At 42.1% G+C, this 12,427-nt stretch overlaps 1 protein-coding gene across 6 annotated transcripts in view; it reads right to left on the reverse strand.

Annotated features, from left to right (window-relative positions):
• The window catches only part of DMD (dystrophin), a 2,221,918-nt gene that overhangs the window by 570,747 nt on the left and 1,638,744 nt on the right, over positions 1–12,427 (reverse strand). For all 6 annotated transcript variants that reach the window (XM_019523954.1, XM_019523951.1, XM_019523950.1 and 3 more), the window contains one exon: positions 1,865–2,054. In XM_019523954.1, the coding sequence (XP_019379499.1) occupies positions 1,865–2,054 (190 nt within the window). The remainder of the gene's footprint in view (positions 1–1,864; positions 2,055–12,427) is intronic.

A 12,427-nucleotide genomic window follows, 5' to 3' on the forward strand; every position in this document is an offset into this window, starting at 1 on the left:
TATGTTAGGGAACAGTATACCAGTTCTACCTTCCAAATGGGACCAGAGGAAGGCTTAACTGAGATCCTGTGGGTCAAACTTCAAGGAGGGGGGGGGGAATTAAGTGCAACAAAAACCTGGAAGGAAAAGGGAAAATTCAGACTTATGCTTCTTCAACTCAAATGTAACAATTTATTTGAGAGAGAACTAAATTTTCTCAAAAAAAAAATAATTTAATTTACAGGATAATTTTTATTCTATTTACTATGCTGGTTGTCTTAAGCAGACTGCTGCATTAATTTTATCCTTCATTACTTGTTGTCTACTTGCTCTATCTTTGGGTGACTCTTGATGGAATATCTGCTTTGAAAGATGCAAGGAAGACTTAATAAAATATGCATTTTTAATAAGCTTATATACATTTAGAATAAAGTACTAAGTCTCCGTTTATAATGGAATCTAGTAGGCAGATGAACCATTGTTACATGGCATACAGATGTTATGGCATCAAATCAGTGAAGTAACTGAAAATATGACATGATACAGGAGTGTAAAACAAGAACTTGGGTTGCTGTTTATTCCATTAGTAACCAAAGGATCATATTCTTGAGAGTGGACAGAAATGAACTATAATGAATATCTAAATAAGCACTGAATCATCTCCCATTCATAAGTACTTTGCTAAGGATCACACCAACATAAGTCAGACACAAGGAGTGGCGAGAGACCAAGATATCTTTATCTGATAAAAGATTGGGATAACTTTAATCCACTTATTAAGCAAAAAATGTTCCAAACTATTTTTATGGAATATAGCATCTCTAGCGTTCGAAGTATATAATACTGGAATTCACCAGCAAGTAGTAGCAATAAAAAAGAAAAAAAGATGTGTTATAATAGAATAATTATTATAAAGCAATTATATAATTATTATAAAGAAAAATGTACCTAGCTTAATGTCATTTATACAACATAATCACTGTGATTTTAATTAATTCCTATTCAATTAACCAATATGTCTTTATATTGAAATCTCCTTTTTTGAATGTCGGTGAATTTATTACCACAGTGAAGTTAAAGTACTGTGAAGGCATTTTACAATAAAGGGCCTCTATCTTACTTATAATCTCAAATCTGAGAGCATACAATCTCATACAGTCACGCACCCATATTACAGAAATTACAGTAGCACAAGGCAAATATACCCAACTTCAAAAGTGCTCTACCACCTCTAGTGATTAGACTCTCTAAAACTCTAAAACAACATGAAAACATGTTATCCCCTTTCTTTAACATTCTTGACAAAGCTGATTTGTTGTTTCCCGGAGAAAAAAAAATATCTAAAAATGACGAGAATTTTACTTAATCTCTTTTCTTTCCAGTTACAAGAGGGCATGCTCACTAAAAGCTGCCACTTAATAGTTTTTAAGTCTTGTAAAATAATGGAGGAAAAACAATTCAGTTAAACACTACAGAAAAAACTCGACAATTTATGCAGCTGCTATAAATATCAGAAATGCTTAGTAAACTTTCATGCGTGCCAAGAAGCATAATTTTAACAAACTAGATTGGCAGCATGACTGATTCCTTTGCAATATGAGATCTAATTATCTGTTTCAGCAAAGTTTATATTACATGTTGAAGTTGTGCTTTGAAACAAACAGTAGTTCTTTTCTTATTGAAATGTAAAAGTCTTGGAAAGATCAGGCTGATAAAAAAAGTTAAGGGTGTCACACCAGAAAAACAGTAACCAAGCATCACTAACATAACTCTGTTCTTTTCAAATTAATTTCCATTAGAAAAAAACTGAACAGCAGGCACAAACACAAAGAAAAATCATTATCTTGCATCCATGACAACTCTATAGCTAAATCACTTGACTTACCTGCCACTGTTTCATGAGCTCCCGAACACCTTTTGCATCCTCTAGTATCCTTTCCTTGCGTGTAGCATCTTGCAGGACGTTGGCTGTCGTCTCTGCTTCCGTAAGCCAAGCAAGGAACTTTTCCAGATCCAGGTAGAATTGTTGCAGCAGCCTTAGAGCTGCTTCTAGTGCAGCCTCACGCTCGCTCACCCTGTACAAGTACAAACAGTCAATGCAGCACTTGTAGGAATCAGGACATGTATAGATCATTTAAAAAGAAAAAAGTATCCTGACACATGTGCATACACATACATGCACCCACACTGTGGGTATTCAATATACAAATGAAAGGGAAAAATCTGTCAGTAAACTACTGTGAAAGACAACACATAAGACTGCATTATATACTGCTGTCCATCTCCTAGCTAACGTTTCTCTCCCCCTTCCTTTTTAAGAGATGGTATTACAGTAGCATTTTTCAACCACAACAGACAGGAAATGACATTACTTTGGTAGGGAACACTGAAATACTGTACCTGAAATGTTGGAACTCAAACAAATCCAGATTAATGCTTTTTCATTTTTAATCAAAGCTTTTTTCCCTTTTGGTTATGGGTCATGAACCTGTTACTCCCAGCTAGCTTATTTCATTTTTAAAAGCCACAAAAATAGTTCCTGGTCACTGAGCAGTGAAGGTAATTACAGTAATTGTTGCTTACTGTAAATTGCAAGCCTTGAGGGCTGCATTCCTCACCATGTACCCTAATAATGCAAAAGATTTTCAAAGAGGCACGTAACAGCTCCAATCTACAGAAAGTCTGGTGCTAATTATAAAATGAAACAGCAAAATAAAGATCAGTATTGAGCTTTTTAATAAAAAAGGACAATTTGGAAAACCAAAGACTATTTATCTGCCATTGGTGAAAACCTAATTATCAGTTTGGTAGAATTAGAGCAGAATATTCAAGAGCCAAGCAGTCCTGCGATGGAAAAATGCATAGGTAAATTTTCCATGTTCTATCAGAATCAGCATGCAATTTACATGCCCTAGTTGTATTCATGCATTTTGGCATTACATTTAAGCTCAAATGGATTTAAAAAACTGAGCATTAGAATATGACACATTGCTCATTAATATGTGATTGTCAATAATTATGCAAAACTGTAATTTATTTCAGCAGTAACTTTATTATGGGAAGTGCATATTAGGCAATAAACAACTCCTGCAGGGCTGGTGGCAGCACAGCTCACGAATGAACTGTTTATTCATCATGGCTGATGTTTTTGCTGAGCACACACTCTTCTGCAGTACAGTTATTGCTATCATATGGGATAAAAACCTTCTTGCTTGTCCTCACTGCATTAAGTTGGAGTGTATGGAATAGGCTTAGAAAGTGTCAACTATTCACCATAAAAGGGTTGACTCTAAACATTTATCATCTCATAAATATACTTTAAGGCCTGATAAGTGAACACTAGGTCGGCATTTGGATTCGCTAAGGGAGTTAAGCCACTGGCCTCTTATACATCAAAATCCTGTGGCTGGGGAGACTTGAAGACAATTGTCCCAAATTGTCAGCTCATCTGTATGTGAGGGCAGGGAGCAGAATTCAGTATGAATTTCTTTTCTATCTGCAATGAACTTCTCACCGTGTGTATCTGATTGTGGGATTTATTTCAGGAGCTGTACTACTCAATCACGTGTTCAATGTTCAGCTACTGACTAGCTTCATATTTGAGTATGGTGTTATTTCAGTCTGCCTTTATTAAAATTCAAACTACCTCTTCTGGCATTTTCATAGCACAGGCTTTTCAGCTAGCGTGTGACCAGAATTTACACAACTTCCAAGTATAAGTGGGAATAAACATAATCTAATGCATGTCTATGGACATTTATAAATGTGCTCTGGGAGGTGGGAAGGGAAGTGCTTTAAATAGAGCAGCTTCAAGTGTCATGTGTATCAGCATCCCTGTGCTGAAAAATGGTGGCGAGGGTGCTTTAACTAAAGCTTGTCAAATGAGCTTTAATTAATGTGCCGCCACCGCCATTTTTCAGCATGGGGACGCTGATACACGTGACACTGGGGTCTACTGGAACGTGGTAATAACCACACTCCAGTAGACTCGATCTGCTCTGACACACTGTAATCACGAGCAACCTTGATGCACGTGTATAGTCTGGGGTGATCTTGTTTTCTAGAGACAGAAAGAAAAGTGTCACAATGAATCATCCCAGAAATATTTCCTATGATTTTAATTTATCACACCCAAACGCAACTCCTGTGTGCTAGCCCAGCAACAAAAACTTGTTTATCATCACTACCAGGGCCAGGTTGTGAAAGCAAGAATGACACCATCTAAGACCTATCACATATTTATCTTAGCTGAATCAGGAAAACATGAACCAGGCATGTTCTCCCTACTTAACAAGATTTTCAGCAAGGTTGCATCCAAACAGCAAAGGGGGCTAATAAATGCAGAGTGTTGTTGTAGCCATGATGGCTCAGGAAATATATGAGAGGAAAGGTTTTGTTTTGTGGTATCTTTTATTTGAAATAACTGTATAGTTAGGACAGATATTGGAAAGTTTTCAAACAGAAAGTCTCTGAGGCTAGGGAGAGAAGTTACACGGAAACCTGTTTAAGTGATCAGAAACCAGTTCAAATCAGTAATGTAACAAAGTTCAATGCACTTAAACCACTTTCAAAATAGCTGAATCTGGTTTAAGGTAGACCTGGTTAGATGTAGTATCAGACTTAGCCAATTTAGGTCAAATTGGTATATGAAACTTCTGTCCCAGATCCCCTCCCAGTTCTAGTTAATTCACCATCCCCCAGCATCCCAGGATGCTTTTCAGTCCTGGGCTGTGCTGCCTGCTCCAGTGGAGCAGGGTTAGCTCTATCCCTCTGCTCTCTGTAGCCAGAGCACTATCACTGCTCCACCTGGCTGAGAAAGGGGTGTGTGGGAGGGGAGGGAACTGGGCTATGGACACCAGCAGAGATTTGCCTGGGGGGAGGGGAGCAGCCCCCCTCTAGCCTATATGGTATCCCAGCTGGGGTCTGCCTGGAGGGGTCAAAGCAGCCCCTGACAGGCTTTGGCATGTCCAGGCCCCAGGCTGGGCTGGCACAATGAGGGAGAGTGGGGTTTAAGCCCTCTCTCCCACCTACATGGGACCCCAGCTGTGGTCTGTCTGTCAGGGGCTGCTCTGCTTGAGCAGGGATGGAGGAAAACCCTTGGAGGGCTTCTTTCTCAGCTTCCCTCCCTTCCCTTTGGCAGTGACTGGAAAACTGGAAGGTGTGCTCTAGCACTTTCCACCTTCTGACCTGAGCCAGTGTAGGCATGTGACTGCATTTCCAGAATCAAAAGTGAATGTCTGTTCACCTGCTTCTTGGTTCAATATACACAGTTTAGACTAACCTGGAAACACTGAATTGATTCAGCCTTGGGTTTTTTGACCGTCTGTATTTAGCCTGAAAACCCAGACCCAAAGACAGACACTTTATGCCCAAAAGCTTGCCCAACATCTCTCTCAACTATATAGTTGGTACAATAAAAGATATCACAAAACAAAAACAAATGAAGACGAAACAAAACAAACATAAAAACTACCTTGTCTATGGTACTCTAAGTCAAATAGTTACTTATTAGTCTTTTGGTGTTATTCACTCTCTTTTTCCCGCTAATTCCATATTAAATACCTCAAGTTAAAAGACAATACTGACTTCTGGACCTCATCCTGCAAAGATTTGTGTGTGTATATGTATATATGTGTGTACACACACACACACACACACAGCAGATCAATCTATTAGCTGCTCAAATGTCTTCTGAAATCTTAGGCATGGGTATCCTTCTAAAAAGAATCTAAGAATTATAAGAATTGGAATGTCAGGAGTTTCAATAAGTACACAGGCATGCCACACATGCATAGTTACCAGGTGCAAGAGAAAAAGGACACATACATACACATAGATATATTTATATGCTATACATATATATATATAGTTTATTAGAAAAAAGGTATATATTTGAAACAGGTTTTCACTTATATCTCATCATTGATGTGTTCAAGTGTTTATGTTTTAAGTGCTTGCTTAAAACCTGTTAAACTACTCATAAATGAGACACTGTGCCCCTGAAGGATAACTCCTGTTGTGCAAAAAAAGAAAGTCACAGTTTTTTTAAATCTAAAAGTATCACAAAAATAATTTTGTATTTGCAGACCACAAAATGCACATCTGCATCTTCCTGAAATCTCTGTATTGTGTCAAGTATTTTCTGTCCTTTAGAAAGTGATCTGCTGGGGTTACAGGAGGGTCTCAAAAATGAGGAACAAGTCAGGCAGAGCTTTACATTTAATATATGTTAATGAAAACAATAAGATAATACATCACATTTGACTACTAAAACCTTTTCCAGTGTTAGACAGACCAACAGAAAGTCTGTATTTCCAAAGACTAATATATTGCAAGCCTAAAACAAGTGAACACCAATTATCCACACTTTGCATAGAAACTCAAAATATCTGACAATCTAATCATCACATGCATCAGCAACCCTCCTATACCACAAATGTGATATGGGTAACTGGCATATGCCAATATTTCTACCTTGTTTCCTAATGTGAATAAATAAAACGTTTGCGGAGATTTCAGTATGGAATGATTTCAGGGATTTAGTGACTAGGGGCATGTGTACACACCAGAGGGGTTTCATTCTCCCTAAATTGAAGTGGTTTTTTAAAACCATGTTGGAGCCCAATCCTTACCTGCTTCTCCAGTGGCAGGGAGGGGATAGCGAGCTGCTGGTGGGCAGAGTCATTCTTGAGTTCCACCGGGGGGGGTGGGGCTGGTGCTCCCCTCCGCAGCAGTGGCACCCCCCCCCCGGTGGACCCTGCCCACAGGCACCCGGCTTGGGCAGTCCTGGGGCACTGCAGCTGTGGAAGGAAGCACTGGGCCCCCGCACAGCTCAGGCAGGCAGGCTGGCTCTGGGCGGGCGGGGGAAGATCAGGCTTGTTGCTATTTTTTTTTTCTTTTGTGGAGCCTGCCTTCCTGGGCTGCTGCCGGGCTGTCTGCACAGCTCCTGAGCTGCACAAAGCCCAGAGCTTCCCTCTAAGGCTGTAGGGTAGTAAACTAAAACTCCTCATAGATATTTTACTTTGCAGTGCCCAGAAGTCATTTAAGGTGCATTACGCCGCTGAAATGTGCTACAGTGGCTGGAATTAACATACAATATGCTGCCAAATGTGTAAACAGCAATGCCATCAAAGCAGTGCAAAAGGCATTTAACCAACTTTAAACCTGCTTGAAAGTGTTGTCTACAAACCTCCTAGTTATGTAGAATAACCCAGTTTAATTCATTTTACACACAGTGCACGTATGTGAACAGAACCAAATACCTAAAATAAGTACCTTGCTTTCAACTTTCTTCAACTATTTGTTTTGTTAATCTTTCAAATACAGTAAACACAAAGGTTAAAGGAAAGGATTAAAAACTTTGTGACAGAATAATTTTGAATGGCTGGAGAAACAGCTCAAGATCCAGGTTAAGAAATAAAAGAACCCCAAACCTCTCCAGGATTTCTGGTTTGCTATGGAAGTTTTGTTGAAGCACAGAACTGCATACGAGCAAAGTGCTTGATATGCTCCCTCCCTATAACCCAGCAGGCAGCAAGCTATGAACATATGAAAGGATAAAAGCAAAACACAGCACAAACAGCATACTTCCTCTGGTTTTCTTCCTGGTTCAGGATCTCCCTCCTTTACACCCATAAGGACAGCTCAAATTTTATCATGGTCTAAGTGTAATAATGAGGCTCATTGGCAAGCAAAAGGTAGGGTTTGTGTCCTGGGCCAGCAGGGATTAGCTTTTGCTGTAGAAAGAGAGACTGGCATGGCCAATAGCCATGGGCTCCTATGGTGTACAGGGAATCAGTGGCCGGGAGATTAACCCTTTCACCTGCCCCATGCAGCCACCACTGAATGCCATGCCTCACGGACTTGTATGTGTCCAGCTTTTCTAAATAATCCCTAACCTGTTCTTTCACCACTGAGGGATGCTCACCTTTTCCCTAAATTGGGCTGCCCAGTGCAGTAGCTTGGGAAGACCAAGGTTAAAAAGGAATTGAGTACTTCAGCTTTTTCCTCACCAACTGTCACTGGGTTGCTCCCCCCATTCAGTAGGGACTCACGTGTTCCCTGACCTTCCTCTTGTTGCTAACATACTGATAGAAACCCTTCTTGTTCCCCTTCACATTCCTTGCTGCATGCAACTCCAGTTGCGCTTTAACCTTCCTGACTATCCCTGCATGCCTGAGCAATGTTCTTATATTCCTCCCTAGTCATCTATCCAAACTTTCACTTTTTGTAAGTTTCCTTTTAGTGTTTCAGCTCACTGAAGAGTTCTTTGCTAAGCCAAGCTGGTCGCTTGCCACATTTGCTATTCTTCTTGCACATCAGGATGGTTTGTTCCTGTGCCCTCAGTAAGGTTCCTTTAAAATATGACCAACTCTCCTGGACTCCCTTCCACCTCAGCCTGGCTTCCCAAGGGATCCTGCCCATCAGTTCCCAGACAGAGTCAAAGTCTTTTTTTTTTTCCTGAAGTCCATGGTCCATACTCTGCTGCTCTCCTTCTTTCGTTTTGTCAGGATCCTGAACTTGATTATCTCATGGTCATTGCTGCCCAAATTGCTATCCATTTCCCACCAATTCTTCCCTGTTTATGAGCAGCAGGTCAAGAAGAGCATGGCCTCTAGTTGAACTCTCCAGTACTTGAACTAGGAAGTTGTCCCCAACACTCACCAAAAATATCCTAGATTGTCTGTGTGCTGCTGTATTGCCTTCCCACCATATATCAGGGTGATTGAAATCCCCTACGAAAACCAGGGCCTGTGATCTGGAAGTTTCTGCTAAGTTGTCTGAAGAAAGCCTCATTTACTTCATCTTCCTGGTCTGCTGGTCTATAACAGACACCCACCATGACAGCATCCTTGTTGGCTTCCCCTCTGACCTTAACCCAGATACTTTTAATAGGCTTACCTCTATACTGGAGCTCTGAGCAATCATGCAGCTCTTTTACATACAGCACAACTCCTCCTTCTCTTCTCCCCTGCCTGTCCTTCCTGAACAGTTCGTACCCATCCTTGACAGTGCTCCAGTCATGCAACCTATCCCACCAAGCCTCTGTTATTCCAATCATGTCATAGTTTTTTGACTGTGCAATGACTTCCAATTTCAATTCTTTCTGCTTGTTTCCCAAGCTCCGTGCATTTGTGCACAGGCACCTGAGGTCTGACTGCCCTACTTTACAGCAGTAAGAATGAGGCCTCCCCTGTTGCCCTCTCCTCCTTGTGCTTCTTCCGGGTCTCCCACTTCCCCACTTGCCTCAGGGCTTTTGTCTCCGTGCCCCAGCAAGCCTATTTGAAAGCCCTTTTAATTAGGTTAGCAAGCCTGTCTGAAAAGATGCTCTTCACTCTGTCCATCAGGTGGATCCCATCTCTTCCTAGCAATCCTTCTTAGAACAACATTACATGGTTGAAGAAGCTGAACCTATGCTGGTGACACTACCTAATGCAGCTATGCACTCATCTGTAGGATGTGTCTACTCCTGCCTGGGCCCTTCTCCTTGACCAGAAGGATCAAGAACACCATCTGTGTCGCCATTCCCTTTGCCCTTTCACCCAGAGTGCTGTAGTCACTCTAGATCTGGTCAGGGTCACTGGTGCCCACATGGCTGAGAAGCATTGGGTAGTAGTCAGAGTCTCGGTAATCCTTCCATGACATCTTGGATCCCAGCTCCAGGCAAGCAGCATACTTCCCAGGACAACAGGTCAGGCTGGCAGATGGATGCCTCCATCCCACACAGAAGGGAGTCTCTAACTACCACTGCCATCACTTTCTCTTTATGGCAGTGGTCCCAATTCTCCCCATCTTGGGGATTCTGGCCTGGCCTCTTCCACCAATGGAATGCACTCCACCTCCTTTGTTGCTAGCGCTCCATATCTATTCTCCAGGCAAACCACTGCAGATGGGGATGATGACTTCTGCTTGTTGCCAGAGGTCACAAGCATCCAGTTTCCACACCCTCTTCCTTTTCCAGCACTGCCTCTGGCAGCCCTTCCTGGAATCAATGGAACATGGAATTGATGAAGTCCTCATGGTGGAGGATGCTCTGCAGCCTTGCTACCTCCTCCTGTAGCACTCTTGTCTGCTCCCTGAGGGAAACCACCAGAAGGCACTGTTCACATTGCAAGCACTCTCCCACCTGCCTGACACTGGAAGGAACCTGCAAGTCACAGTCTGCACAACACCAAACCAGGACCTGGGTGAAGCTTTGATAGTGTGTGGTCCTGCTTGGACAGACACCTCACAGGTGCAAGCAGAGGAAGAGCTGGAAGTGGCAGTGGCTCTGGGACTGTGATATATTCCAGCAATCTCCCTGGGTCTTCTAATCCACTGCCTCTCACTTCCTGCCCCTCTTTCCAAACAGACTTTCCTTAACAAACTCCTGTGTATCTGGACTGTTTGCTGTTCCTTGACCCTAAAGTGTTCCCTTTTCCCTAAAAAACTCTTTACTTTCATCAAGCTTCAACTTGTGAACTGACTGGTGAACTGCTTGCAAACTGCCCTGTTCATTCTACCTGGTCACATGGAGTGTCTCTTTACATTCCTCTCCTAAGTCTGGCCCAGGCACTAGCCAGAACTGACTGTCCCCCTTTACTCTCAATTCTCCAGGTGTCAGACGTCAGACCAAAAGTGGGTCTGCTGTCTTTTGAAGCAGGGGCTTTTGATGGGGAGGAGGGTAACTTTGCCCATGGGCATCTGGGCCTTCCCCAGCCACTGCAGGAGTGGGGCGGTTTCCTCATTATACTGTTGGGCCTCAAGCTATGGAAAGCCTTACCACCATGGCCAAAGTTCAGGGCTCTCAAGCTCTGAAGGGACTGGGGGAGGCTTTCCCCCTACATGGTATTTAAGAGTCCTGCACAAGAACCCCATGCATGGGGCTGCAGGTAAGGGTCTCTAGATTGCCATGGAGGAAAAAATCTACCATGCTGTGGCACTTCAGGCTGGCTCCCTCAGCCCCATGTGTGGTGTGCTCTGAAGTGCCATGGTCATGGAAAAGGAATCACCGCCCCCCTCACTGCCCCGCAACTGCACATTAAAACTCATGTTTGCAGCCCCATGCAAAGGGCAGCAGTGCAGGTCTTTTGAGTGCCCTGTGGCAGGAGGGGGGATGGACTCTCCTCCCACACAGCACATTAAACCACACACTTTCAGCCCCACAGTCAGAGTAGCATTTAAAGCCCAGGGGCTGGTTGGGGGGGAAGGGGATTGGATGCTGGGGAAAGAGGCTGGATTTTCTAGCCCCTCAGTGATCAGGGGGTAGAAGGAGTTTGCCCTGACTTGGTCTGCAGCAGTAGCAATTGTACAGGAGCAATGCACCCTGGCATGCCAGAGGTCAGTGAAACAACTCCATTCATTTAAAAAAATTTATAAGCATTCATTCATCCACTTTAACTTAATTCAGAGATGAGTTAATCTTCATGCCACAAGGTGCCACAAGGAAATCTGCTCCATGCGTTCCACATTTGCACCAGCTGAACTCTTGCAAATATTGTTTTTCAAGCAGATTAACTGTAAGTCATCCAGTTTAAATGTACTGCTTGTACATAGAGCATTCATTCAACACCCCCTTAGGCCTAAGAGCTCTTCATTCAACAGTCCTAAACTTCATACAAGGCAGAGAAGGTACATGAGAGAAAGTCTAGGAGGCAGAGCTACTAATACGTTTTTCTAACTCTCTATTAACTGTACTTGATTTGCAAATCACTTAATATTTTTTGTCCATCCACAAAACAGCAATTGCAATATTGATCTATCTTACAAGATTTATTTTAGGTCTTAACGTTTAACGAAAGAGTTGAGATTGGTGAATGACAGACAGCATAATGTGCAAAGCATATTTTACAACAAGCACATTAACACAGAATACATATGGAACTATCCTGAAGCCTAATGAACACCAAAAATATTCAAAGTGGACTGGCAGAAATTTATGAAGCACAGGTGTTTCTTTAACTGTGATATAGTGGAGGAATTCAGAATGTTCAATGGTCTGCTTAATCAACTTCCATCTGTGTACCGGGGTGGTCTCATGTTATCACACTGGGTTGTAAAATAAAATGTGTTAGATTACTGACTGCCTCTGTGTCTCCTAAAGATTTTATTTCAACGCTGGGTGAGCTCCTTTATTAAAGTTCTCTTTCTCTCCTTTGCTATTGCTATTCAGTACAATTTGCAGAAAGAATTACCCGAACTTACCTTTTCTGAGACTGATCTCTGGGTCTTAGACACACCCCTTTTGTTTGGGCAAAGGATAAGTAATTGCAAAGCCATACAGGAATACTTCATTCTCGTTGCTAGTGCAAATATAAACTCTTACTAGCAATTTCTTATGCTAGTATTTTAACTACACTTGGAGCTCTAAAGGAAACATCAAAGACATACCAAAAGAATTAATTTCAGCTAGGACGGGGATTTAAGGAGAGTTCCATCAAAGAAAAGAAAATCACTACACATTTTCCAC

Source organism: Gavialis gangeticus, unplaced genomic scaffold (genome assembly GCF_001723915.1).
Source record: "Gavialis gangeticus isolate Ggan-Ray unplaced genomic scaffold, GavGan_comp1, whole genome shotgun sequence".
NCBI classification, from domain to species: Eukaryota; Metazoa; Chordata; order Crocodylia; family Gavialidae; genus Gavialis; species Gavialis gangeticus.